This window comes from Toxotes jaculatrix, chromosome 9 (genome assembly GCF_017976425.1).
Source record: "Toxotes jaculatrix isolate fToxJac2 chromosome 9, fToxJac2.pri, whole genome shotgun sequence".
Taxonomy (NCBI): Eukaryota; Metazoa; Chordata; class Actinopteri; family Toxotidae; genus Toxotes; species Toxotes jaculatrix.
In genome coordinates this window covers 13,627,451-13,651,848 of record NC_054402.1, presented here as the reverse complement: position 1 = coordinate 13,651,848, position 24,398 = coordinate 13,627,451, and the positions used below count along the sequence as shown (strand labels likewise).

The window sequence follows — 24,398 nt, the reverse complement described above, 5'->3', positions numbered from 1 at the left end:
TGTGTTTTATTTTATCTTCTGTTGCCCCCTCCCTTCATTCTTTGACTCTCTACCAACAATCAACAGCTTCTTATCTTTCCTTTAATTTGTAGTCCCATTATTAGAAAGCAAATATGTCTGAGAACAAGTCTAAGAACAGCTTTCCTGTTGACAGGTTTTAAATTTATAACCCGAGCTCTGGCATGCTGCAGTTGATTGGGCTTCTGCTGTACTTGCATTTACAAGATCTGACTCACAGTTCAGACTTACTGTTCAGTCTTTACCTTGATGGTTTAGCCAGCTACATCCCTTCACACACCATTTGCTTATAAGAAAGTTTCACAGGTGGGCTTTTCATGCCTCTGCTAAAATGTTCATTTATATGTCACAGGAAATCTAAATGGGGCAGGAAAGCCGCTACTGAGGATGTGGTCATGTACTGACATGTGCAAGAGAGCAGTAATGCAACACTGTGGTTGGATGGTGCTGCTATAACTTTAGAAAACTGCAGTTAACTTGATAAGTTGTTTTTTTTTTTGGGGGGTGGGGGGGGGGTGGGGGGGGGGGGGGGGGGGGGGGACTTGTGGAGGACAATGTTTATGCTCTAAATTCATATCTGATTTATTGATGTTACTGAAGCAAGTGTGTGAAAATGGAAACATTCGTTTGGATTTGTTTCTGTTTGTCCAGCACTCCTCTCAGCACTGCAGCACATGAAATATCCACCCAGAGAAGTGCACACATCTGTTTGATCATGCATATGACTCAGTCAACACTGGACCTACGTCATAGTCAGGGTTCAGAGGGAGGACATGTGCTGCAACACCACATAAAGAGTTGTTGATGTTTGAATAAAAGTTAAGGCCAACTTAAACATGAGTTCTGCATATGGTTGCAGTTACAGAGGCTGGGTGAGAGGTGGCCTGCTGTAATGTTTCTCCCTCTGTAACAGCCCAGGTGGGAAGTGGGAGTATTCATTTAGAATAAGTTTGGCTCTAAGACAATCAAACATCAGTCTAGAGAAAAGCAAAGCTAGATCTGACCCAAGATGTTGTTCCAGTTACCCTGAATTACAGTAATATGTGTGAGCCTGTGGCACAGTCACTGTTTGTTTTGATGTTAAAGGTTGTGGCTGTGCCATGGTGACAGGGGTGAGGAGCTGAGCCCAGAGAGGAGGGGGAGGGAGACAAGACGGGGCAAGGACACTGTGAGAGCGAAATAGCAGTCTCCACTTTTATAGAGATATACGGGGTCAGACTTTTGAATCTCAATATTAAATCTACTGACAATTCTCACAAATGACTATCGCTGGTTTGCATCCCCACCAAGGAGGCAATGAGAGTAAGATTTAAAATGTGGAGGAGAGATATTTATTTGAGCCCACAAATTAGATCTTAACATAAACCATGAGTCATGAGGCTGTACTGAACGTTCTCTGTCTTCCTCTCCTTGAATTTACTGTTATCAGTGAATCCCCTTCTCTTCTGCTTGTTCCTATGCTCTTTTAGTAGCTTGAATAAAGTCTTTTGTGTCAGTACATCACTGTTAATCATGATGACCGACACATTAAATTGTCATTTACAGATCAGTCAAACATTCAGTGGGTTAGCGGTTACCAGTTGGACCAGGTCCTGACTCATGTCTTTCAAGGATGAGGATTATCTTCTCCTTGGACTAATAGATTCAGGGTCGTCTTACATGTGGGCCAATATTGTGGTGAACTTTGGAGATGCTGGTAGGCTGACTCTGCTTTCTTTGGGCAGACCCATGCTAGTTATTCTCAGTTTTTATGCTAAGATAAGCTACTTGGCTCCAGAGTTATCAGCGTTATCATACAAACATGAGACTGGTCTCAAGCTTTTCTTAACTTTCAGCAAGAAAGTGAGTAGGCATATTTCCCAGAACTTCAAACAAATCTTCTGTTTTTCTGTTCTCTTCCTCATATTGATTGTTACAGTGAAGATGTGTAAAGTTCAGCAGGATCTCAGCCAAGAGACTTCATTCATTAAATATCTAGTAAGAGAAAGTGCAACCTCTGAGCTACATCTTCATTTGGCCCCAGTACTTTTCCTGTTCTGTCAGCACTCTTGGGAATAGGCTGCACGTCAAAGCACAGTGTTTGATTGCGGATTGTGTGTGTGTGTGTGTGTGTGAATTTGTCATCCGGGTCAAAGACTGGTGAAGTAATTGGGTTGGGCCCCTCTTCCCATCTTTCTTCCACGAAAAGCGAAAAGATATTGTTTTACAATCATTTATGTAACTCATGAATGAAAAGAGTATGAAGAATACCCTTCTATTCAGGAAGTGTCTGTGTCTGTTATCTGTTTGTCTTCTCACTTTAGGGTTAACCATGTGAAATTTGGTAAACAAGCTCTTCTGACATTCAAAGACTGCATGTTTCTGCAAACCTCAACCACAGACCCTTTCAACCCTTTTACCTTAGATCTGTGGCTTTAAACCTCCCTACAAGTTGCTGAGAGACCAACATCACAGCCTCTATTGTCGCCACTATTTCTCCGTTTGTGTGCTTTTTTCAGTTGTCAGTAAACCCAAAGATGAGGGTCAGGGTTTTCAAATGCAGGACAGCAATGACTGTCTTGAGAAAAACCTGTGTGACATTTTCCAGCAGGCTTTCACATTGACAAGGGTCTTTGACTGGGTTGTCTCAGGATATAACGACCAACACATTCTACCTGGGCAGTCCAAACCTAATCTAGTCGGCTCTGCTATCTGGTCCCAAAGTTCAAGGTGACTTGTTGACCTTTTTGCTCCTCATCTCTTCTCATCAATGCAAAATGGATTATTGCTGATCATGTTTCTCTATCTCTGGTGACCTTTTAGGAATCATCTATGAGATGAGACTGCATCTGGATAACAGTATTCTGGCGCTTCCTTTAACTCAAAATATTGTCACTACATGTTTCAGTGAGGCAGGTATTAATATAATGTTGTTTTTGAGTACATCTGGCAAATATCTTCCAGGAAATGAAACCAAAAAAAATTTAGATGCAAATTTTCCAGAGCCTTGAGGGGGAACCAAATCAAATCAATGTTATGTAAATAACATTTCTAGGAATAAAGTGTACAGGTTTCTTATTAAAGTTAATGATCAAACTGTTTTATAGGCCACCCCAGAGCCTCTATGATTACATAGTGAGAGATTATATTTCTCTAGGCCTCCAACAACTGAGATGGTTATCACACACAAATGGGAAGTGTCTCATGATCAGTGTTTGGAACTGCATACTGACATAACACAACTCCCCCCATCAGGTCTACAGTGCACCAGGTGTAAACTCTTCTGGCATTAAAAGTGTTTCTGAGGTGATACCAAGGTCCTTTGAGCCAGCCGCTCCTCTGTTCATCTGCTCACCCATTTCTGCCATTTGTTTTCATTTTCCACTGACCAATCCGCAGGAATGGTGTGGCGTTGAAAATTGGAACCCACAATGATCTACTGTCTTGTCACTTTCCGTTCGGGTTTGTTTTCTCTCACTTGCACACACCACTGGTCCACGCTGCAATCAATTTATGTACAGGCCGCGGCACTTTGTTATGCTGCCGTCGGTTAAAAAAAGAGTCCAAAACAACATGTTCCTCAAAAACAGATGGCAAAGCTCACGGCTTTCCATGAAATCCATCAACCTTACATGAGCAGTGGCACTAAAGTCTGTTTGAGACTCATTAAGAAGTCAATTGGATTTTCTGTGGATCTTTAAATAATGTACAATAACAACTATGTGGGTTGAACTCAGAATGTGAAGCTTAATACAGTGTAATTAAAAGTGAGAGTCAAATGTTATTTTAGCCTGCTGCTTTACACATAGACAAAGACTCCTTTGTAGATAATGATCTCCATTTGCCCTACATCCTCCAACATGTTTGATTTACACTGAAAATGCTTGTGATTTCTTGTTCTTTACTTTATTCATAAATGAATATTCCATTTAAAGGGTAATTTTTTAAAAATCTCTTTTGAGTTTCATGGTGGGGGCTGCATCTAACTGGAGGTCATCGTAGTGCATCATAGTTTGCATGTTCAGAGAACACTGGCCTACTTCCACCTTTTTTGTCCAATTTACAGATACAAACCTGCGACATTGAGCAAAAGCTGAAGTTGTTACGTAACACAAACCTGCTTAACAGGTTTCATTACTTTACATGGTCCCCACCAAAAACTGCTGCTGTGTCCAAATCTCGTGCTTTATTAGTCTTTGTCCTCTCTCCCTCTGAATACAAGGTCGCAGTGTGCACGTTACCAAATTCATTCAGAAGGAATTCACTCAAATCTGATAATAGCCATGCGCGTTACACTCCCAGTGACAGCTGTCTCCGTCTCTGGCGCGCGCGCGTCAGAAACAGTGCGCGCTTGCGCGAGAGGGGTGAAAGACGGAGAGAGAGAGAGAGAAAGAAAGAAAGAGAGAGCGTACGTGTAACAAACGCATGAGCTGTACCTCCTTGTACTGGGTGTGCTGGAAGTAATTCAGTGGAAAAGGCTAATAACAGCAGAGATCATCACGTGCACGGAGTACCTGCTCCCTCGGAAGGGGGGCTGGACGTGATGAGAGGCGTTTCCATCGCTGGCAGCGCGTCTCTCATAGACATTTCTTGCGCTCCCAGCTGTTGGGTTGAAGCACCGGTCGAGCGCAGTCAAGTCGATTACTGTACCAACTGGCGTTGGATGCATCAAACACTGGCAGACGCGCCTCGTTTATTGAAAAGTGCCACCAGAGATGGAAACATGATGTCGGGTTTGGAGTGAGCTGAAACAGCAGAAACGCTGCGTAACTGAGACCGCACGCCTACAACAACGAGGGACTGGTGCGCCCTGGCACCGAAGGGAAGCACCAAACTTCAGTGATCAGCTGAGCAGCAATTTAGACAAAAAAACATCACACTGTAAGACTGAGCATGCTTCCGCTAACTGTTTACTCTGATGTAAATGTATAATTACATTACTCTAGGAGTGGAAGCGCCCGTGTTGTGCTCATTTTGCTCACATCATAACCGTGCCAATGCTGGAATGGCTTGTGGCTCTGTGTATTGTGATCCTGGTGGTCTTAATCTGGCCGGGCTCCAAATATTTTGGCACCGATAGCCCACCGGATGCTTTGCTTCAGGGACTGGGAATTTCACAACAGGCAGCGAAGGACAAGACCGGGAGGTGCGTCTCAGACCGAGAGCAGAGCGACGGTGCCCAGACGGCCTCTGCGGGCGCCGTGACCGATGAGAAAGCACGCACCGTGGCACTAATCTGCAAACCATCCGCGCTTGCCAACTATCTCCTGAAACACTGCAGGACTTTCAGTAATTACTCGCCGTGTGTCGGCTGGACGTGGCGGGCCAGCGCTTTTCTCCAGAGTGTGTACGAGGTGTGCTGGCCGTACGACAGTCCGGTCCAGTTCGTGCGGGACAACCTGCAGCTGAGCGATGATGGGCTGGTGGCCTTGGACTGGGCAGTGCCATCTTACCAGAAGCGACGCAGGACTTCCAGTCACTCTACCAGTCCGGTTCTTCTCATCATCCCAAACTCTTTTGGGAAAATCACTAGAAATGTGTTAAAGGTAATCCGTGCGTCCTCACTGCTGAACAGAATGGGTACCCCACCTTTAATAAGATCAAACTTCAGATACTCCACACAAAAGGTTGGAATTTGCAATGTCCATAGTGTCTGCAAGCACTAATAGCATCATAACTTCTGAATCATTACAAACTTAGAAAAATCAATTTCCGTTTTATTGACAAAGGTCAGCATGCGATAATTTATGAACTTTGTAGCTGCTCTGTGCCTCTAATCTGTTACATCTTAGAGTCAGCAGGACTGGGACATTTCATACGCGCTGCTATTTGCACAAAGGGTTTTAAAAGGGAATCTAGTCAAAAGAGAAGTCAGACATTCGATGATTTAACGGAGACATGCTACGGTGCCTGCGCAAATCAACAATAGCCATTTGAGCAAAGGCAGTCAATCGAGTTTAAACCATGGAAAGCTCAGTCGGAAGAAAAAAAAAGAGCAGATGAGGAGGCAGCACCAGTATTTCAATTGCTCTTTCAATACACTGACTGAGGTAATTGAGTGAGGGATTACAAAGCATCGCTTGACTTGAGGGGCCTGGGGAAGTGCAGCTCCGCTCCACATGAATGCCTGTTGGCTCTCACATCACTCTGGGCACCTGGCATCGCGCTAGCTCCTCTCATTCCATACTGTTAGCTCTGTGTGCAAATTTGTCACTGGCCTCCTGTCAGCCCCATGTCAGAAGTAACAGCTCTGCCACAACTGGATACTCTAACACAAGCAAATGTGTTTGATATTAATCTAGAGTGAAGTCCTGAGGTTGATAGAAGGTGACAGAAAAAAGGAGGAAAAGTAGGGAGGAAACAATGATGAGACAAAAATAGGAGCAATAGAGCATTATAAATATGTGGTTACTTTAAGCTTTACCATGGGAAAAAGCAAAATGATGAAGAGATGAAAAGGCACTGTCACATTTAGACAGACATGCTTTATTTTATTTTCTATTTTATTTTTTTGGGGGGGGGGCATGATCATAGTTGAGGGTATTTGTGATGCTGTCAGCTGGTTACGCTTGGGAGGGCTGGAAGCTGAGGCACCACAAGGGATATACACCAATTAAGATTGCTTCTGTCACTGGTGGGATTCACACTGGATAAGCCAGTCAGCGTGCATGTGAGAAAGACAGGGATGAAAAGAGCTCATGTTTGCATGGGTGTATGCACACACACACGGGTGTATATCCATTACACAGTCAGTGAGGAAATGTAGATTTTTTCTGGAGTGTGTGGGCCTGTGCTCCCTGTCCCCCGTCTCTTTTACACAGCACGTTTCAGGAACTCATGAATTTATAATTGAGCCCTCTCCTCTTAAATCATTCATATTTTTACACTTAGTTTGTCTTTTGCTCCTTTGTTTCATTTAGTCATGGCATGATTCCTGTGTATTTACATAATGGTGTAGGCCATAAAATCTTTTCCCTGGCTTCAAATTTGGGTCAGAGTTTGAAATGTGCACAGAAGATACTTTCATTCATCCATTCATTAAGTATTTCAATCACTGAGTTGGTTTGTTAGTTAATTTCCATTGATCTCTCTGTTCCATCTCCGTCCCTCTTCTTGCTGAGAGTTTGATGAGAAGATGGATATCACTCCCATATCTACATATGAAGCTACAACCAACAGACAGTTAACCTAGCTTAGCATAAAGACTGGAAACAGAGGGAAACAGCTAACCTGGCTATGACTGAAGGTAACAAAAAGTCTGCTGATCTTAGCCACCAACACATTCAATTTTTTAACCCATTTTTTATCCTCGACTTCAAAAAGAGGTCAAAGTGGCCGATTTAATGTGATGAAGGTGTGTAAAGACAGTGAGCCCCATATTCAGTGGACTGTGATCTCTGTTTAGAGCAATGTGCCGAAAGGCCATGAATGCTCGCGTAAGCAGACATCCAGCTGTTTCAGACATCTAGTCTCATATGATTAACGCCTGTCACATTTTTGTGACAGAGCAGATAAATTTGTGAGCAGTTTTACTATAACTTTGTGACCTAGTTACAGTAAATTAAGTGAGTGTTTTATTTAGTGAGTGTTTGGCGCTCACACTTAAGCATTTTTCATTCCTTATAGATATGGGGTATGATATAATCTGGTCATTATGTGTAATTTACTCTTCAACACTTCAAGAATTGTTTTTCAGACCATTCCTTTTCACCTTCGGATTGCTGAGAAAGCAGCTTTGGAATTTTCCAAATTCCTTGTGGGATGGGATAATAGCTCAGGACTCGTGCAGTAAAAGTGGGAAAGTTTTAACTTTAAAAGTCATGATTAGATCAGACAGTTAGGGAACAGTGGCAGAAAAATATCATCATTCCCAGATCTGGAAGTTTATATTATGGAAATATTAGCATTTATAGTACATCTGCTGCCCCATTCAAAAATTGATGGTAGTTTGTGGAGTGGACACACGGGATCCAGAGGAAGTTTTCCCCATGCATTTACCAAAATGCAAATTTGTCCCCCCTGCGTTTTCCAGCATCATTGCCTTGCCCTACCTAGAATATACAATCTGTACTTCAGGATTTGGCAGCATTTCTAAGACTCATGGGAGATATTGTTTTTTCTTTGCCATGGTATTAAATTTTTACAAACCTGTATGGTAGTAGATACTCAATTACCTTAGAATAGGGACAAAAAGAGCAATGCCACAATCCCTCCATGAAAAAATCCTTTTTTATGGGGGGCTTGTGGAACATGCACTACCTTGAAAAATGGCTGGGACTTCAGTTCTCTCATATTTTTACTGTGGCGTTATCGTCAATTATTCATAGCTGCTCTCCCTGAATGTATGTCTGTGATGCTTAACGCTTTGAAATTCAGCCAGAGTAATAAACTGTCTTGCAACTGCAAAATATTTTTCTAAAGTCCATCATTTTGTCAGCCTTCATAATACACTGTATCTAGGAAAGTATAGTTTTGTTTTTTTTGCTTTTTTAATGCTCATCACTCTCTTCCAGCAGTGTTGCCATGTTGAATGGAGGGAGAAAAAAAAAGAAATGTCTGCTGTTTGTCTCCTGTAATGCAAGAGATTAAAGAAGAGACATCCTTTGCTTTGTTTAGCTAACTATATTTTCGGTTTATAAAATCAGTTGGTTGGAATCAGTAGTGTACAATAGTTTCATGTTGCAAGATGCATTAGAACATCAAATTATTCAACAAAATTCATTTCCAACAATAAAGGTCCCTCCCTTATATCTACAGCCATTGCCCTGTCCCTACATTTATCTAACTCAGAAGAGCAAATCAATTTCCAGTACATGTATCACAGGCCTGCTGAAGAGTATTTAGGCAAACTATTGACCTGAATAGAGGATAGAGCATTGTAGTGAGATGCTTTGTTGCCTCCTAAAGGCTTTTAATTGAATAACATCCTTATTCGAACCTGATTTGTGGAAACAAGACCCAATGATGCGGCTGAGGTTTGTTTGACATTGGTGCTGTCAGGGAGTAGGCAATATTGTTGAAGTTTAGGAACCCTCTTGTATTTATGTGTTTGCCATTATTTCAGCAAAGATGGAGAGGAGAATAAATGCTGCCTTGTGTGTGTGTAAGTGTGTGTGTGTGTATGTGTGTGTGGGAGGGAGAGTGTGTATGAGAGAGCTGGCATGTTGTCCAGCGTCTGGAGTCACTGCTGAAGGAATTTGTCACTGCACTGACAGTTTATCAGCTATGGCAGAAAACCGCTGTAGAAACTGCTCTTCTTTTTTTTTCTTACTGTTCCTCTAACAAAACCAAATGCACACTGTCACCATAACATATGGCCAGTGTGTGCAAATTTGATCTAGAACAAAGGTCAAGTTCTGTGATTGTTCTGTAATCAATATAAATCTAAAAAATAAAGTCTTGTTATAGAAGTAGTCAGGAATGGCGTTTCCTGTAAGATGCACATTTCTAGTTTAATAATAGTTCAGTTTAATCATTTATCAGATTGTTCAAAAAAAATCTTCCTTGGTAATGAGTCATTGCTTCACTATACCATAAGTAGGTTTGGGTGACAAATGATGTAACAGATTCAGCCTTTGCAATATCTTTGGATTTAGGGAATTCTTCCTCGGCAGGTAACACTGTTAAGAAAAACTTTCATTTTATGTGCCATCCTCAGTGAGTGCTTTAGTATTTAATGTGGTGAAGCTGTTACTCATCACTCACTGAGCCTGTTACTGTGCGTGATTCACACAGGGCATGACCCCATTGTGTGATAATAGTTTACACCGTGTAGCTGTATTAATACCTGAGCAGGCAGGCATAACCAGGACAACACCACTTCACACTGAGTTCTATCTCAATGTTGTTAGGAAATAAGCTAAAGTGAAACATACTGATTTGAGATTGCGCTTCCCTTCTTCTAATGTGTTCCTCTCGATTCACAATTATTGGAGACATTTTTTTTAAATTACAGAAGAGGCTGATGAATGAGTGAATAAATTCTGTTCCTGTGTATTAGCTTTGCTAAGGACTTTCCTGACACTGCCCAGACATGTAACTGTAAGGAGTTAATCCTCTTTTTATATAGACAACCAGAAAGTGGCAAAAAAATACTATTGCAGTCTTTCTCAGCTGGTAAATATTTAATGCAGCAATTCTGCAGCTCTTCCTGCATTCCACTGGGATTTCTGTAGATTAAAAGCAAAATGTAATTCATTTCAAATCTGACAATTTATTTGCACAGGCTACCATAGCTCCCACCATTGTTTCTGACCACAACCCTACACATGAGGAAAAAAGACAGCTTCAGTCTTTTTCTTTGCTTTGTGTTGAAATGAAGCAGAGTGACACTGCAAATTTAGAGAGAAGACAAATTCTCTCCTTGTGTTTCCAGACACTGTAATGGATAATTTATTTTAAAGGTAATATTCAGAGCCTAGACTGGAATAATCTGCCATTTCCATTCCTTCTCTCCATGGAGAGCTTTTCAGGTTTTATATGTGATTGTCATTTCTGCTCTTCTCTGCTTTCAAGGGCCATTTTTCCCAGATTACGTAGTTTGAATTGTGAAGATTTGTGTATTTTTGTGCGTCTGCTTAACTTTTTGGATGTGATAGAAATAAAAACTGCTGAGGAGAATGTGTGGTATTTATGTTACCAACACGTGATGCCACTATCATTGTCAAGATTTTAGTGAATGAAGTGACGTTTACAGCAAGCTAAGCCACAAGCCAAGAAGTTATATATGTACTCTACTTCCTCACCATAACACGAGAGCAGGTACAAGGCTAGTAAACAAGTTTACTGTGCAGTGGAAAAAAAGAACAGAAAAACACCAGCAGAACCATTAGATTTGGAGAGCCAGCTCCTTAAAAGCCTTAAAAGCCAAAAAAGATGATTACAAATGTGTATGGTTTAGCCGATTTTCAAAGATGAAAAGGCTTTTTCATAAATAGAAGAGCATTTTACAGATTCAAAGGACACATATTCAGTCATACCTGCTTTATTGAATTGGCTAATTTGTTATTTGTTAGTTTTAGGTTTTTTTTTTTTACAAAGCTTGATGGAACCACGCGCTAAATTATGCAGTTTCCTTTGAAACGGCTGGCTTATATCATTTCTCCTTCATCCTCCACAGAATTTAAGCAACTGTAAAAATGTTTTTATGCGCTGCATAAAATTTAAACAGAAGTCTTGCCAATCTTCTTACATTCATTCGTTCAGCACCAATGACTCCCCCGCCCAAATATCTCATATTATCACATTCGTATCAAAATAAACATCATAATAATAGCTCACTAGAAGAAACAATGAGTAGTGATATTTCTCTCCAGTGTGCAGCTGACTGAAAGGGAAGCTTTCCTGCCAGGAATATGAGATCACAGGTTTCCACACTTAAGTCCTTTCTGCTCTCCCGTGCCAATTCTGCTCCCAGTCCATTTCAAGGAAAGCTGCACAGTGCAGGTTGACGCTTTTCTTTGCTAAGCAGCTGGATGTAGGCTGCATGGACATCATCTCAGCTAATGACACTGTGCATAATGTTGTCCTTCACCAGTGCCTCCTGTCAGAGGTATTAAAAACTGACGTGGAGTAAAGTTAGATAGTTTGTCCTACTAGTCATTCATAATGATCAAAAATAATTTTAAATATAAGCAATTGGACATTTTTATGTTGACAAGTTGATGTTAACAAACGCCAAGCGAAGGCTGCCAATGCCTGTGATGTTCACGTATTTTGGCCGCTTTCAGGGGGCAGTGTCTCAGGATGTATAACTCTTTGTTTGCTGTGGTTCATCTGTGCAAAACTGTTTTACTATGCAACCTAACATTATGTAGAATAGTTGGTTCCTCAACTGTTTAAGAAAAAACTATGCAATTCAGTGGAAAGACTAAATGTTTACTGTGTTCTTTTTCAATGAACATTGTGAACCGTGTGATTTCACTGTGTCCTCAACTCCCCCAGCAAATGGTTATTTCTTTTTCCATACAATAAAAACTAGTACCATGCATGTTCAGGCATTACAACTGTGAAGAGTTTTAGGGGCACAAACTGGAAACTGACTTGTATAAAAGGAGGCATTGTTTGATTCTGTGGTATTGCAACCAAACCAAATTCGACCATGTGGCCTATTCACAGGTAGGAAAACCGAGGTTTTCTTTATGTAGGCAGAACATATGTAAACTACGTTGTCTACTCTACTACATTGGTCCTTCTTCTATAGTTAAATAAATGGATTAATACCTTTCCCAGCTTGTCCTATGAGTGAAACATCTGTATTTAGCAGGCTGAAAGATTTAACATACTAAATATAGAATTCCCCAGCATCTTCCATAATGCTCCCAATTCACAACACTTGAACATTTTTGAAGACACATTACCTTCTTTTTATTTTTTTCTACCCTCTCTCTTTACAGTTGTGTGAAACGGCACTGTCCCATGGCTACCTGCCAGCAGTCTTCAACCGCCGCAGCCACAACAACACCCCGCTCACCACGCTGAAACTGCAGCAGTTTGGTGACCCTGCAGATCTGCGAGAGGCTGTTCGCTACATTCGCTACAGACAGCCTGCAGGGAGACTGTACGCAGTGAGCGAGAGCAGTGGGTCGGGCCTTCTCCTGTCTTACCTGGGGGAGTGTGGATCATCGAGCTATGTGACGGCGGCCGTCTGCCTGTCCCCTGTGTTCCGCTGCCAGAGCTGGTTTGAGAATGGCCTGTGCTGGCCCATGCAGTGGGCGTTGGTGCTGTACCAGAAGATGTGTCTCAGCAGGTATGGAGAGGGGGGGAAACATTCTGGCACTAATAAGTTAGCTAATGAAAAACAGTGGGAAACATGGTCTTGATAGCTGGGATCAATGACACCACTTTGCTGACTTTTAAAGAGTAGTCCTAGGTTATTACTCCTTGGCTCTTATTTTCATAGTTTCGGCCATCATTCCTATTAGTTGTGGTAATATTGTGCTCACCAAAGTAACTGCTGCGATCTGGAGGCACAGTGATGCTGCTACAACAAAGTCTGACAAGACAGAAACAACAATTTGTCAGAGGATATGAAAAGTGGAGGTGAAAGTGAACAAATATCAGTCCCTCCATATACAAGAAAACTATGTGAAGGGTTTGTCAAAGTAAAACCAGGAAGAACGAGTTTAGCAAACCATGTTTCTTGTCCTTCCTTGCATTTTTTGATGACGTTGCCTCATTCCCAGATGACAGCAGTTAACTTGAGCATTTACCAATGGGAACAATGGCCAGAACTATGATAATATCATGAAAATGAATGGTTTTGACTGGTAAATTAGAGGGGACATTGCAGATGTACAGCACATACAAATCCTATCCTTTTGGAGCATGGTGCATTAGTGTAATAGAGCATAATGAGTTTTGGAAGACAGAAAGAGATAAACAGCTCCCTCTCCTCTTTCAGTTTACTCAGGGGAGTATATCACAGTGTCTAGAAGACGATGAAAAAAAATACAGCTTCATAAGGCTGCTGCATGAAATATGCAATATGAAAATCACAGACACTGAAATAAGGAAAAATTTGAATTCTCAGTCAACCAAAAGGGAGACATGCTGAAAAGGAGATTGAAATTAAAATGGCTACAAGTGCTCAGTAGCCATTTACTGGGAAGGCTCAGACAATTGAGGAAGCAATCAAGTTACTGTAGCAACAGATGGCCTGCTCAGTGTCAAGTCATTGATTCTGAGAGACATCGTGACCCAGGTAACGTTTCTCAAATCAATGCCAATAGGGAATACAAGACCCATGCAGCTCTTCAAAATTGATTTACTGGTTTTCTCTTGTTGTCTTTGTTGACGTGTGTGTGTGTGTGTGTGTGTGTGTGTGTACTCGGATGACATGCATAGGTATAGGACGGTGCTGGGTGAGACCATACAGACCGACATCCTGTTTTCTAGCTGTTCCTTGCGTGGCCTAGAGGAGGCACTGTTCTGTCAGACTGGACATGTGGGCTCTGCACCAGTGGCAGCGTCAACTGGGACCAGCAGTAGCAGTGCTACTTCAGGTGCGTGGGATGCTTACTGGGAGCGCAACGAACCCTTGAGAGATGTGGATGAAGTAGCTATTCCTGTTCTGAGCGTGTGCGCTCAGGATGACCCGGTCCGCGGTGACACCCAATCCACCATTCCCTTGGAACTCTTTGAGACCAACCCACATTTTTTTCTCCTCCTGACCGACCGTGGAGGTCACTGTGGTTTCTCCACCCAGTCCGAGGGGAGTGCCGCTGGTGCATTTGGTGCAGTCGGTTCCGCGGCTGCACCGAGCAGTGGGATGCAGAGCCGCGGGACCAGCTGGAGCCACAGAGCTCTGCTGGAATTCTTCAGGGCAACCACAGACTTCTTCGCTGCTGAGGAGAGAGCAAAGCAGCTCGCTGCAAGGAGGAGGGGGCTGGGGGTAGGCGCAGGAGGGAGGGTTTTCCGCCACCGCAGCGTCAGTACATGTAAAAGAGTGCCAGCTTGTTCCCATAATATCCATGCCATTTACAATTGGCAAAGGTCCTACACACGATGAGCTTAATGGAAGTTAATGGATTGCACTGATGCTTTCTGACATTGTTTGGATTTGGGATGTTAAGCTCTCAGGTTGTACTCTGTCTGTGTGACACTCAGCCACAAAATGTTATGATAACCAAATCTAGAAGTTGTAAAGTACTGAGGTCATGGAGTACTTTTAAGAGAGAGGACGTGTGTTACTTTCGCATGCTCGATGTGAGCCATAGAACACTAGGACTGAAAATAGATCACGACAGGCTACAACCTTGCATACAGTTGTTATGTTTACCTGCTGAACAGTTGACACTAAACTCTCAAAATGGGTGGCTATATATATTTTTATGGACTGATTGAAGTCTCTTCACTGCCAACTGTTAAAACTGAAAGATTCTGTCACAGCTTTATTAACACACATACATTTATTCCTTCATCAATTCATCTGCCTCACATGTAACACAGTTTGCTATATTTGCAACCACAACTGCGTCATCATTTGGTATATTTGAAACCTCAACTCTTAGTTTCTTAGATCTCTTTATCCTTCTTAGATTCTTTATTCAAAGGATATTTATTGGGGAGCAAAAGTGTTGAAAGTCTTGTGCCTAGAGTAGAAGGGGGAAAAAAATCCAGCTTCAAATTAATTTGAGCTTAATGTCAAATGAGTTTAATGAACATATGCAGTGTTATTGTAGACATTAAAGAGAGTTTACTGTGTATATTATAATTGAATGTTCTCTTCTTTATTGGTAGGTGGCCTGTTTTTCCCATAATAGAGGAACTTACATGTGATTGCCACCCAGTCAGCTTTTAGAGGAAAGTCTGTCTGAGGAGGTTATGATATTTTAATGAGTTGGCTGGAATCATTTAGTGAGTTTTCCTGTCTCATCACTTAAACTCAGTGCTCCAAGGTTTCCCTGGCCGGGCTGCTCGGGATCAGAGGGTGGCTGGTTTTGCGTTTCAATGGAGCATTCAAGACTTAGCAGCATAATGTTGTTTGAAATATTTATCAAGTCCTTGGAAATTTAGTTATTTGGGTTCATTCTGGAGCATTAAGCTAATAAATTATACAAACTAAGATACAAAATAATAAACATTCTGTTTTGGTGCTCAGAAAAGAAACACTTCAAAGGGCAGCTCAGCAGGTTAATAAGAAGAGAAGTTTGACAGCTGATCTTTGTCTTCTGTTTTTTTTTTATTTTTATTGCAATACACATGTTAAATGGATTATATTATATGGTGGAATTAAAAATGAAAAGCATAATAAATGAGCCAAGATGACAAACTTGGGGTATCCACTTTGTGTGGGCACTATGTTCTGAAAAATAACACTGAAAAGGTTATTTCCACTATAGGGAAGTAAATTCCTCATTTGTACCAATGTGTTATATAATGTATCTTATTCCAAATTTCTCACTATCTTTACTTACAATCAAGTTCATTTTTAAAGTTGTGATCTCTGGTCTTGTCAAACCCCTGCTGAGTCAACGTTCACAGACACTCCCTATTATAGTACAGTCCCTGCAGCCATTCCCTGCTGTGTGTGTCTGTGTGTGTGACAGTCATTGCAGTGTTTGTCCGCCCCCTGAGCTTTATCCACTCAGACAGCTGGAACATAGCAGTGTACACACAGACACACACAGAATGTGTGTGGCAGACACATCGTCAACACACAACGCCATCACACACACGTACACACACACAAACAGCGAGACCCACAAAAATACACAGAGAAAACACACAGACATGCAAACAAGCTGTCACATAACATGCAGGATATTCTTATGCACACTCATTATCCACAGAAAATTCGCAGTCTCTTACAAAACAAAAACTGCCTGTGACACAGAGACGGTGACAACCACATGTAAATGACACCATTATTAATTTAGACAGTGCATCTATAAAAGTAATTCAAATGTAGTATAAATACCATGTATGACAGTAGCCAAATATATTTAAGTAGTAAGAAAGCCTATGCTAATCATTGCAGACCTTATCACTGGTGTCACAAATTGTGTGCTTTCTCTTAACAATAGGTACACAAACATGCCTACCCAAGATAAATCACATATTCTCTATACTAGTAAAATAACAATTTGTCATTCACACATTTGTAGCACTTTTAGGTATCCTTATCAAGAGCATTTGTTTAATACTTAATGATACATTTATCAGACCAAACAGTAAACCTGTGATTAGAAAGACAAGTCTGTGGTGCCTTATTTCTGGAAATAAATCTGTGCAGCAAAGGCTGAAAAACAGCATAGGTGACAGTAGGGGGATAGTGCAAAAAAAGGGGCTTTATTATACATCCTGTCCTGTTTTGCTGTTGACATTAGGACTCATAATTTATGACCAAAAGCAGACACTTGTCTTGCAATAAACGCTGGCTTTCATTGGCCTCAAGCAAATTAAGCCATTAAAATTAAATTGCCCTTTTCCACATTGCTTATTCAGTTCAGAGCCAATAGTCTGCCTCACTGATCAGAGACTGATTTAATTAAATGATTGATATTTAATTAACAAAGAACCTGACATTCCCATCCCATTACACTAAATCACAGGTTCTCTAAATTGAGGCACACACTTTTGTTGAGGATTTGTTGAAGTGGGGCAGCTAAAAGAAAATACATTAACATCATCTCATAAATACAAAGTGGTTACTGCATTTGAATCTCAGTGGAAATAAAGAGGTGAAAATGGGTTGTGAGGGAGTAGTTAATGCAAACATTCAGTTTAACTCATTCAGAGAAAGTCAGCGAGCCTTTTGGCAATTCACTGCTGTTTCCCTTTTCTCTGCAGAATTTTGATATGTGCTAAAATTTCTTTTGGAAGAAATGAATGAAAGAATGAATGAAATTTGGTCTCATACATACATTACAGGTTGGATACCAAGTGTGTCTTTTACTACACTTACTGTCATTTCCATTTTTTTCCCTGAAAAAGTGTGTTTGTGGCCCTTTGCATCAAGATTATTTTGTTACACTGCAGTCAGATACAGCTGCTGAAATGAGCAAGAACTGTTCCAGTCGCAAATAGTCCTCTTGTCCTTGGGAGTCTGGACTTCAGAGTTGAACTTGCAAAGTTCAAACTTGTAGTTCTAAACTTGGCGTACTCGACTTGTCTCCCCCACTTGTTGTCTTTTGTTTTTTGTAAAGATCAAACAAATAATGTACAGTAAAGTGTTGTAATCAATGAGCTTTAGAGTTGCTGGTGGACAAAAAGCCAGGCTAGCTGTGTCTCTGTTTCCAGTCTGTATGGTAATCTTAGCTGTGTCCTGGCTGTAGTGTACTATTTAGCAGAAAAAATGAGTGCTGTAACAATCTTTTCTTCTAACTCTTGGCAAGAAAGCAAATAAGCACATTTCCCAAAATGTTCAACTATTCCCTTGATGCATTTTTCTCTTATCTCTCAAGTCCAGTGTCTCCACTGAATGTTTTATACAGTCTTAGACAAGAACTGGCTCACTGAGGCTCGGAAGGTCTATTCTGTTTTCAGCACTGAGCCAGTCTCCCCTAAAATCTGTTTATAACTGGTCAGCTTAGTAAATTAATCACAAGAATGTCCACTGCACAAAAAGGAACCATTATCCCTAATAGTTTCTGGATTCCATTGTTAACACGTTTCCTTCACAACTACAGCAGAGCCAGTTTATCTTGTAGCTGATGTGGTCAAAACTTTTCTTGTTCACAGAAAATACCTGGAGTGCCTGAGATTTTGTACAGTCACTTTGGAGTTATTTTAGCTAAAAGGTATTACGTTATCAGAGTCTCTTCAGAGCCAAGACAGCTAAATGTGATCAGAGAGATCCTAGCAACCAGCAAAAGGCCAACAAAAATAGGAAACAGATGTTTAAGGTTTGGGTCATTGACACTCTAATTGTACTGGGTTTGGATGATAATCAGCGAGCGAGGAAAAAGAGTGTTTTTGTGTTTCTTTGTTGGCACTGCTTCTCTGCAAATATCCACAAGAGTTATACTGTACAGGGACAGTGTTTATAGCAGAGGACATCTTGAATATCTGGTGTTTACATGTGTGTACAACTTAAACAAAACACCAGAGATAGTGTAACACAACAGATGTCCTTCCCTCGCTTCTTTTGCTGAATGTTTCAAAGTGTGTTATAGGACTCCCAGTTTTTTGTTTATTGTAAAACATTTTAATCTACTGTGGTATATACAGACGGGTGACAAATTAAAGGAAAAACCAATATAAAGTGAACAACATAAAGATATAAAGAGTCTTGGATTCTGGAAGTCTGTTGGATAGATGAAAGACTATTGCTCTAACATATATTCCCTATACTCAAATGTTTTCCATACATGTTAAACCATTCAGTGACCTAGAACTGCTACAATTAGTTATACCATGTTTTAGTCATACAATTATCATACATGAGAATAAATTGAATATCTTTGGGTTTTTACCCATTGGTTAGATAAAACAAGACATTAGAAGAGGTCAGCTTTCACTCTGGAGAATAAATAAGGGGATTTCTCTCTGTGTTTCAAGGCTCAGGGGATATTTACTCTTTGACTAAATAACAAGTCTTTTGAACTAACATTTTTATTATGAAATTGTAAGGCTGTAAAACATTTATGTTACACTTGAAGTATTTCTAATGCAGTTTTTACCAAGACATAGTTCAGTGAAATTATCCAGTGAGTATGCCCCTTCATGTTTTGTTGAATTAGGTTACAAAGCCTGAGACTGCTGATCCTGCAGGGCTGAAATGGTCCAGTCAGCTGTTCAGAAATCCAGCTGTATCAGAAAAAGGTCAGCTTTATTACCTCTCATTATATGAGTAAAACTGAATTGTCATTTCCAGCTACAGTAAAATAAGATCTCTTCCTTTTGCGATTCATGTTTGGGTTTTGGTCAGGCATTAATTCTGGATGTCCTTGGGATCTGTTCTGTGATTCAGATTTTCCATTTACTTCTTTTAACTAAGTATTTAAAAGCGCAGCCATGTAGCCACTGCCAATACAACTGGAGACAGCTGTCAAAAAATTACTTTGATCTTGTGCACCATCTTGTGGATGTTTGAGGGAACGATATGGGTCTGTCAGGTAACAACTACAGTAGTCTGAATGTTTGTGCTTAACTTTAAGTCCCTCTACTTAGTATTTATAAGTGACCAAGCATGTACTTAATATAATGTAGCTGTAAGCAGCCACAAGGACAATTTAAGAGCTAATTAATGTATCATAAGAATTATAAAGCATCCTTTCCTTCTCATATCATTATCTGTTTAGACAGCAGCCTCCACTTATGGGTACCCACAGGAAGAATTGTAGTTATTAACAATTTCATTAATGATCCCTTGTATCTGCTTACAGCTACATTACAGAGTGTTACAACCTATTTTTTTAAATGTTTATATACTTATTTTAAATGTTAAATAGACTTAAGGACTTAAAGCCCCATTCTATTTGTCAGAAAGATGTATTCCTTTAATATATATTTTACATTATTTTAGTTGTGAGTATATGATAGGGACCATTAGTCATTAGGCTTACAGTATTTTTTTAAAGGGCATAAATATATATATTTTTTAATTTAGCCAACTATACAACCGCAAATTTTAATTTATAAACATGAAGTCAGGAACAAGTTTGAGTCAGAAAAGAATTTTGCTTCCGACAATATAAAGTGGCTTTGGTAGCAAAAGGTAAAGCAAACTACAAGAAGTAAACACAGTCTCATAGTAATGATAGGACATATAACCACTGCACAGTTCTGATTCACGTCACTGTTCAGTAGCTTTACATCCATAAACCTTTAAATAGGTCTGTCTTCTTCCCTGTGACCTGGTTTTACAATGATGCCTTTATCAAGATCACTCGACCTACTTGCCCATCCAAATTATCCAACCATGTCATCTGACGTCGCCATGGAGACCTCCTCCTCTTCCTCCTTTTCCTCCTCTTCCTCCTCTGCTGCAGCTGCCAGCAGATGGCAGCATCAACAAGGTTTCTGCCTGGAATGTTCCATGCTCTGACTTCTTCAGGGGTTGACTCTGCTCTGACAGACACAATGACGCAGCTATCTCTGCTTTTGGCTTGGAAACTGTCTGTATATTTAGCACCTCGTTTAAAATTAGAGCTCAGCACATGGGGAATAAATTTAGCTGGCAGTTTAAATAGATATCTGCCGAGTCATACAAATTGGACTCAGCACACACATGTCCATAAAGACCGAGGCAGATGTAAAGGAAGAAGTTTAACTTTCTGTCCAAGCTTTTAATTTGTTGCACATTCAACAGTGATCCTCAACTGTACTTTTGAGGAAACAATAAGTTGTCTTCCACATAAATTCTGCATTCATGAAATGTGTTACAAAGGTTACTGTCACATGACTCCACAATGAAGAAATGTGAACAAACTGAGCTGTCCATGGTGTACCGATTGGTTTTAACTGTTTGCACTGCTGTAAGCCACATAATGACATTGATTTAAATTTAAACAACAACACAAAAACACATAAGACAGCAGCAAAATCTTTTTGGCAAAATCTCGGTTTCATTTTTTATTCTGTTCAGTGTTTTGTCTGTTTTTGTCTATTTTCAGAACTGATACCTGAATACTAGCCATTATTTTATTTCCATACTCGACTGGTAGTACATGCATTTTTCATGTGTTAGCATTAGTTTAACATCAGCTTGTGTTAACAGTGCATCTTAGAGCTCCTTTTGCATGTTAGAATACCTTGTGGTTGGACTGTGAGCTGCTGGTGCTCACTTTGGATTGTTGCAAATCTAATGGTGACAGTATAGGTTGATAAATTCATATTTAATGCTGTCACTTATCAGCAGTAAAATTAAAAAACCTTAAAATTGGATTTTAGGATTATGCAGTTAATCATCTCTGAAATAAACCTGATCAAAAGTTATGTAAATAAAAATAAATATATATATATTATGTACCTGCATTGTTAAAATACATTTTAATAATAATAAATACAGAGTAGATTTATAATGAGTGAATTCCAAAACGTCTTATCTGTTCTATGTGTGCCAGGTTTCAACAAGGGCAGGTTGGTAAGCTTTCAGCTTTAGTAGATTTAGTAGATTAAATGTTAGTGTAAATCTGAGCTGATCAACTGGTTAATTCCAAGGTCATCAGAAAGTATGCAGTGTTGGGATAACACAAGATAAATGTCAAAGATATTTTGATAAGCTTGGGAATATGAAAAAAGACTAAACTGGATACTGCTCAGGACCATTTCATGCTGAATATATTTGAAAATGTAATATCATCTGCATTCCTGTTGCTCTTTTCTGTTGACTGGTGGTACAGCCTGTGTCGCTCATGTTTCTTAACCATATTTGTTCTTTAAAATGGCCACAGACTTCACAGGTCATGTGACTTTCCAAAGTGGCGTAAGCACTTGAGATGCAGTATCTTGTGATTCACTTTCAAGTTCAATATTATTTGTTTACATTTTGAACATGAAAATTGTTTTAACCGCTCGTTAAGTAAATATTTGTTTCCATCTGTTTTCCAAGTTGTTTGCAGAATATCTGTCTGCATTTCCTGGCAACAGAAACTTCAGACAGGTTTTTGTTGCCTGTGACAACATGATATAATAACTTCTACTCTAAATTTATTCAGATGAAAACCAGTTCTAATCCAGAAATCACTATCTATATTACGAAGGAAACCAAGAGATCTTTGGTGGAGAATCTCACAGTATAATTAAGAAAATACTATACGTTTGCCTGTTTGTTAAGTATTTCAAAAATGCCAGACGTTTATTTAAGCACCTGCAAAAGTCAAAAAAGGATCCAACATGTTGAAAACTGTTTTCAGCAAGCCTGACTCCTGCTCCACAATTTTCCTGTCATTTATACCGCTGGTGACGTACAAGTATCTCAGACTCAGGCTGCAAGTATTTGTGGCTAACCTGCAGCAAATTCCTCAACTGTCACTTTACATGGGTGATGCTGGGTGTGGCCACTCTCAGCTGGCGAGGACCAGTTTAGCTCATCGTATCCACCAGTTTATGTGTGCCTGTTTCAGTCTTGTCGTGCCTGAAATGGACAAGAGAAGGGACAACAGAGACACAACTAAGGGACATGAGGGTGAGAGAGAGAGGGACAAAGACAATCATATTGCTTTTCAGTGTGTGCTGCTCTGTGAGTGTGTGTATCTGGGTCTGCACATGTTGCATGTGTATGCATGTCCTTTTCTCTGTACGATTTGAGGTTGCTGGTATGTAACCACCTCTCCTTCAGGCTAAATTGGAGTCAGCTAACGCTGGAAGATCTAATGCAACATGACAGTTAGCCTGGCCTGCCCAACTGTCTCTGCACACGGTCCAAACAGCCCTGGCAACTCAAACCAAAGCATCTCTTAAGATAACAGCATATAGGACACAAGTCACCTGCAAGCTGGGTCAACCATGCTTTACACAACAAGTTAAAACGATTCAGGGAAATAAAACAATGGCTTTCGTGACGTGTTTTATCTCTAAAATGACTGTCATATGTGAAGCCACCGATACTGTGGTAAATTCTTTCTTTTTTTTCTAAGTTCACTTAAATTTTAAACTAAACTAAGCTGAACTGAGCAATGTTATTACTGTGTACCTGTGAGCAGAATGAGCCAGTTTAACATCAGCCCCCTCCACTTTAAATGCAAAAGACAATTTTACTGTATAATTAGGAAACCTGGTTCATGATAGAACAAAACAATTCAGTAGTGCAAGGAAATTGGCACTGAAAAAAAAAGAAACAGGTTTTTCAGACAGCAGCTGATGTCAGACCACAGTTTAAAGGGCTCATTTTGGAGATCTACGTCAAACCTCTCCTTGATTTTCTTTCATTTGTATTCTCACTCCCATTCTCTCTGCCTGTAATGCTATCTTGTTTTCTCCCTTTCTCTCTCTTTCTCTCTCCTTGTGCAACCCGTGGAGTCTTGTGCAAAGGAGTGTGCTGTATGACAGAGGAACAGTAGATGAGGGCCAGAGAGCAGCAGGTGGGATACCAGGGCGCAGCAGGGCTCATCTTTCCCCTCATCTGCAGCACACCAGTCCTGTACAATATGATCATACAGTGCCTTAATCTCCAGAGAACTCAGTCTCTCTTTCTATCTCTGTCTCTAATTTTCTGTCACTGTCATTTTGTGCCTCCTAAATGCAGACAGACAGAAAAACACACATGTCTGACAGTGCAGCAGTGAGGGCAGGGCCTTTGTCCCGGGCAGCCAGTTTGTTCTTGTTCTGCTGTGTTTTACAGTACAGGCTTACATAAGCAAACAGCCCATGAGCAGCTGCTTTCAAAATGGACTCCAGGATGCATTCTTTTCCACATACAATCACACACATATATGTTGGCACACAGATGCTGAAGCTGTCTCAAGATGTTCATTAGCTGTATGCAAAGAAACAGAGGTTTCTTCCTTAGACATTTTCAGTCTAATATTGTCATGTCAGCGTGCGATAGCGTCACCGGAGGATATTTCCTTGCCCTTGGTGCCTGTCTAGGCTAGACAGCTCTGACGAGGGCCGCAGATGGGGACTGAAGGGGAGGCGGGGAGGCGAACACAGAGCTGGGGAGTGAGGAGGGAAGGTGGGGAAGAGGGAAAGAGTGAGAGGGAAAGGGAGTGGAGAGAAGCATAGGCAAGTAAAGCCGTGAAAAAAATAAAAGGCTAGCTAGAAAGATAAAAAGCAGGACCAAGAGGCTGGACATGGAGACAGACAGAAGCGATGAGAGGAGTGTGTGTGGTAGCAGTGTTTCATGTGAGAGCGAGCCTCACTGGAAAAATACCAGCCTTCTTTCTCACTTCCTTCACTGATGTGTCTCATCACAGTCCATTTGGCTGTCCTGCTGCCCACGCACCCACCCACCCAACCTGGTGGTGGTGGTGGCACCCTGCCCTCCTCCTCTGCCCCCGGTCTTTCGTTCCTTG

The 24,398-nt window shown here is 40.7% G+C and overlaps 1 protein-coding gene across 3 annotated transcripts; it reads left to right on the top strand.

Moving 5' to 3' along the window:
* Window positions 1-4,405: 4,405 nt before the first annotated feature.
* On the top strand, window positions 4,406-24,084 carry abhd15a (abhydrolase domain containing 15a). 3 transcript variants are annotated; one of them, XR_005894603.1, is made up of 4 exons: window positions 4,406-5,543; window positions 12,393-12,745; window positions 13,843-14,683; window positions 24,068-24,084. XR_005894603.1 is itself a non-coding variant. In XM_041046897.1 (3 exons), exons 1-3 carry the CDS (start codon window positions 4,995-4,997, stop codon window positions 14,504-14,506), a joined length of 1,566 nt encoding a protein of 521 aa, XP_040902831.1. In that variant the 5' UTR covers window positions 4,406-4,994; the 3' UTR covers window positions 14,507-18,936. The 3 variants fall into 3 exon arrangements, 1 of the variants encoding a protein (XP_040902831.1); XR_005894602.1 differs by lacking the exon at window positions 24,068-24,084 and adding an exon at window positions 19,573-19,583 and having other exon boundaries at window positions 13,843-18,605; XM_041046897.1 differs by lacking the exon at window positions 24,068-24,084 and having other exon boundaries at window positions 13,843-18,936.
* Window positions 24,085-24,398: the final 314 nt, after the last annotated feature.

What these genes read in the sequence shown, in the direction of transcription:
- abhd15a (XM_041046897.1), top strand. Translation starts at nt 4,995, where the DNA reads ATGCTGGAATGGCTTGTGGCTCTGTGTATTGTGATCCTGGTGGTCTTA. An exon ending in TCACTAGAAATGTGTTAAAG is followed by an intron (nt 5,544 to 12,392) that starts GTAATCCGTGCG and finishes CTCTCTTTACAG; the next exon opens with TTGTGTGAAACGGCACTGTC. An exon ending in CAGAAGATGTGTCTCAGCAG is followed by an intron (nt 12,746 to 13,842) that starts GTATGGAGAGGG and finishes TGACATGCATAG; the next exon opens with GTATAGGACGGTGCTGGGTG.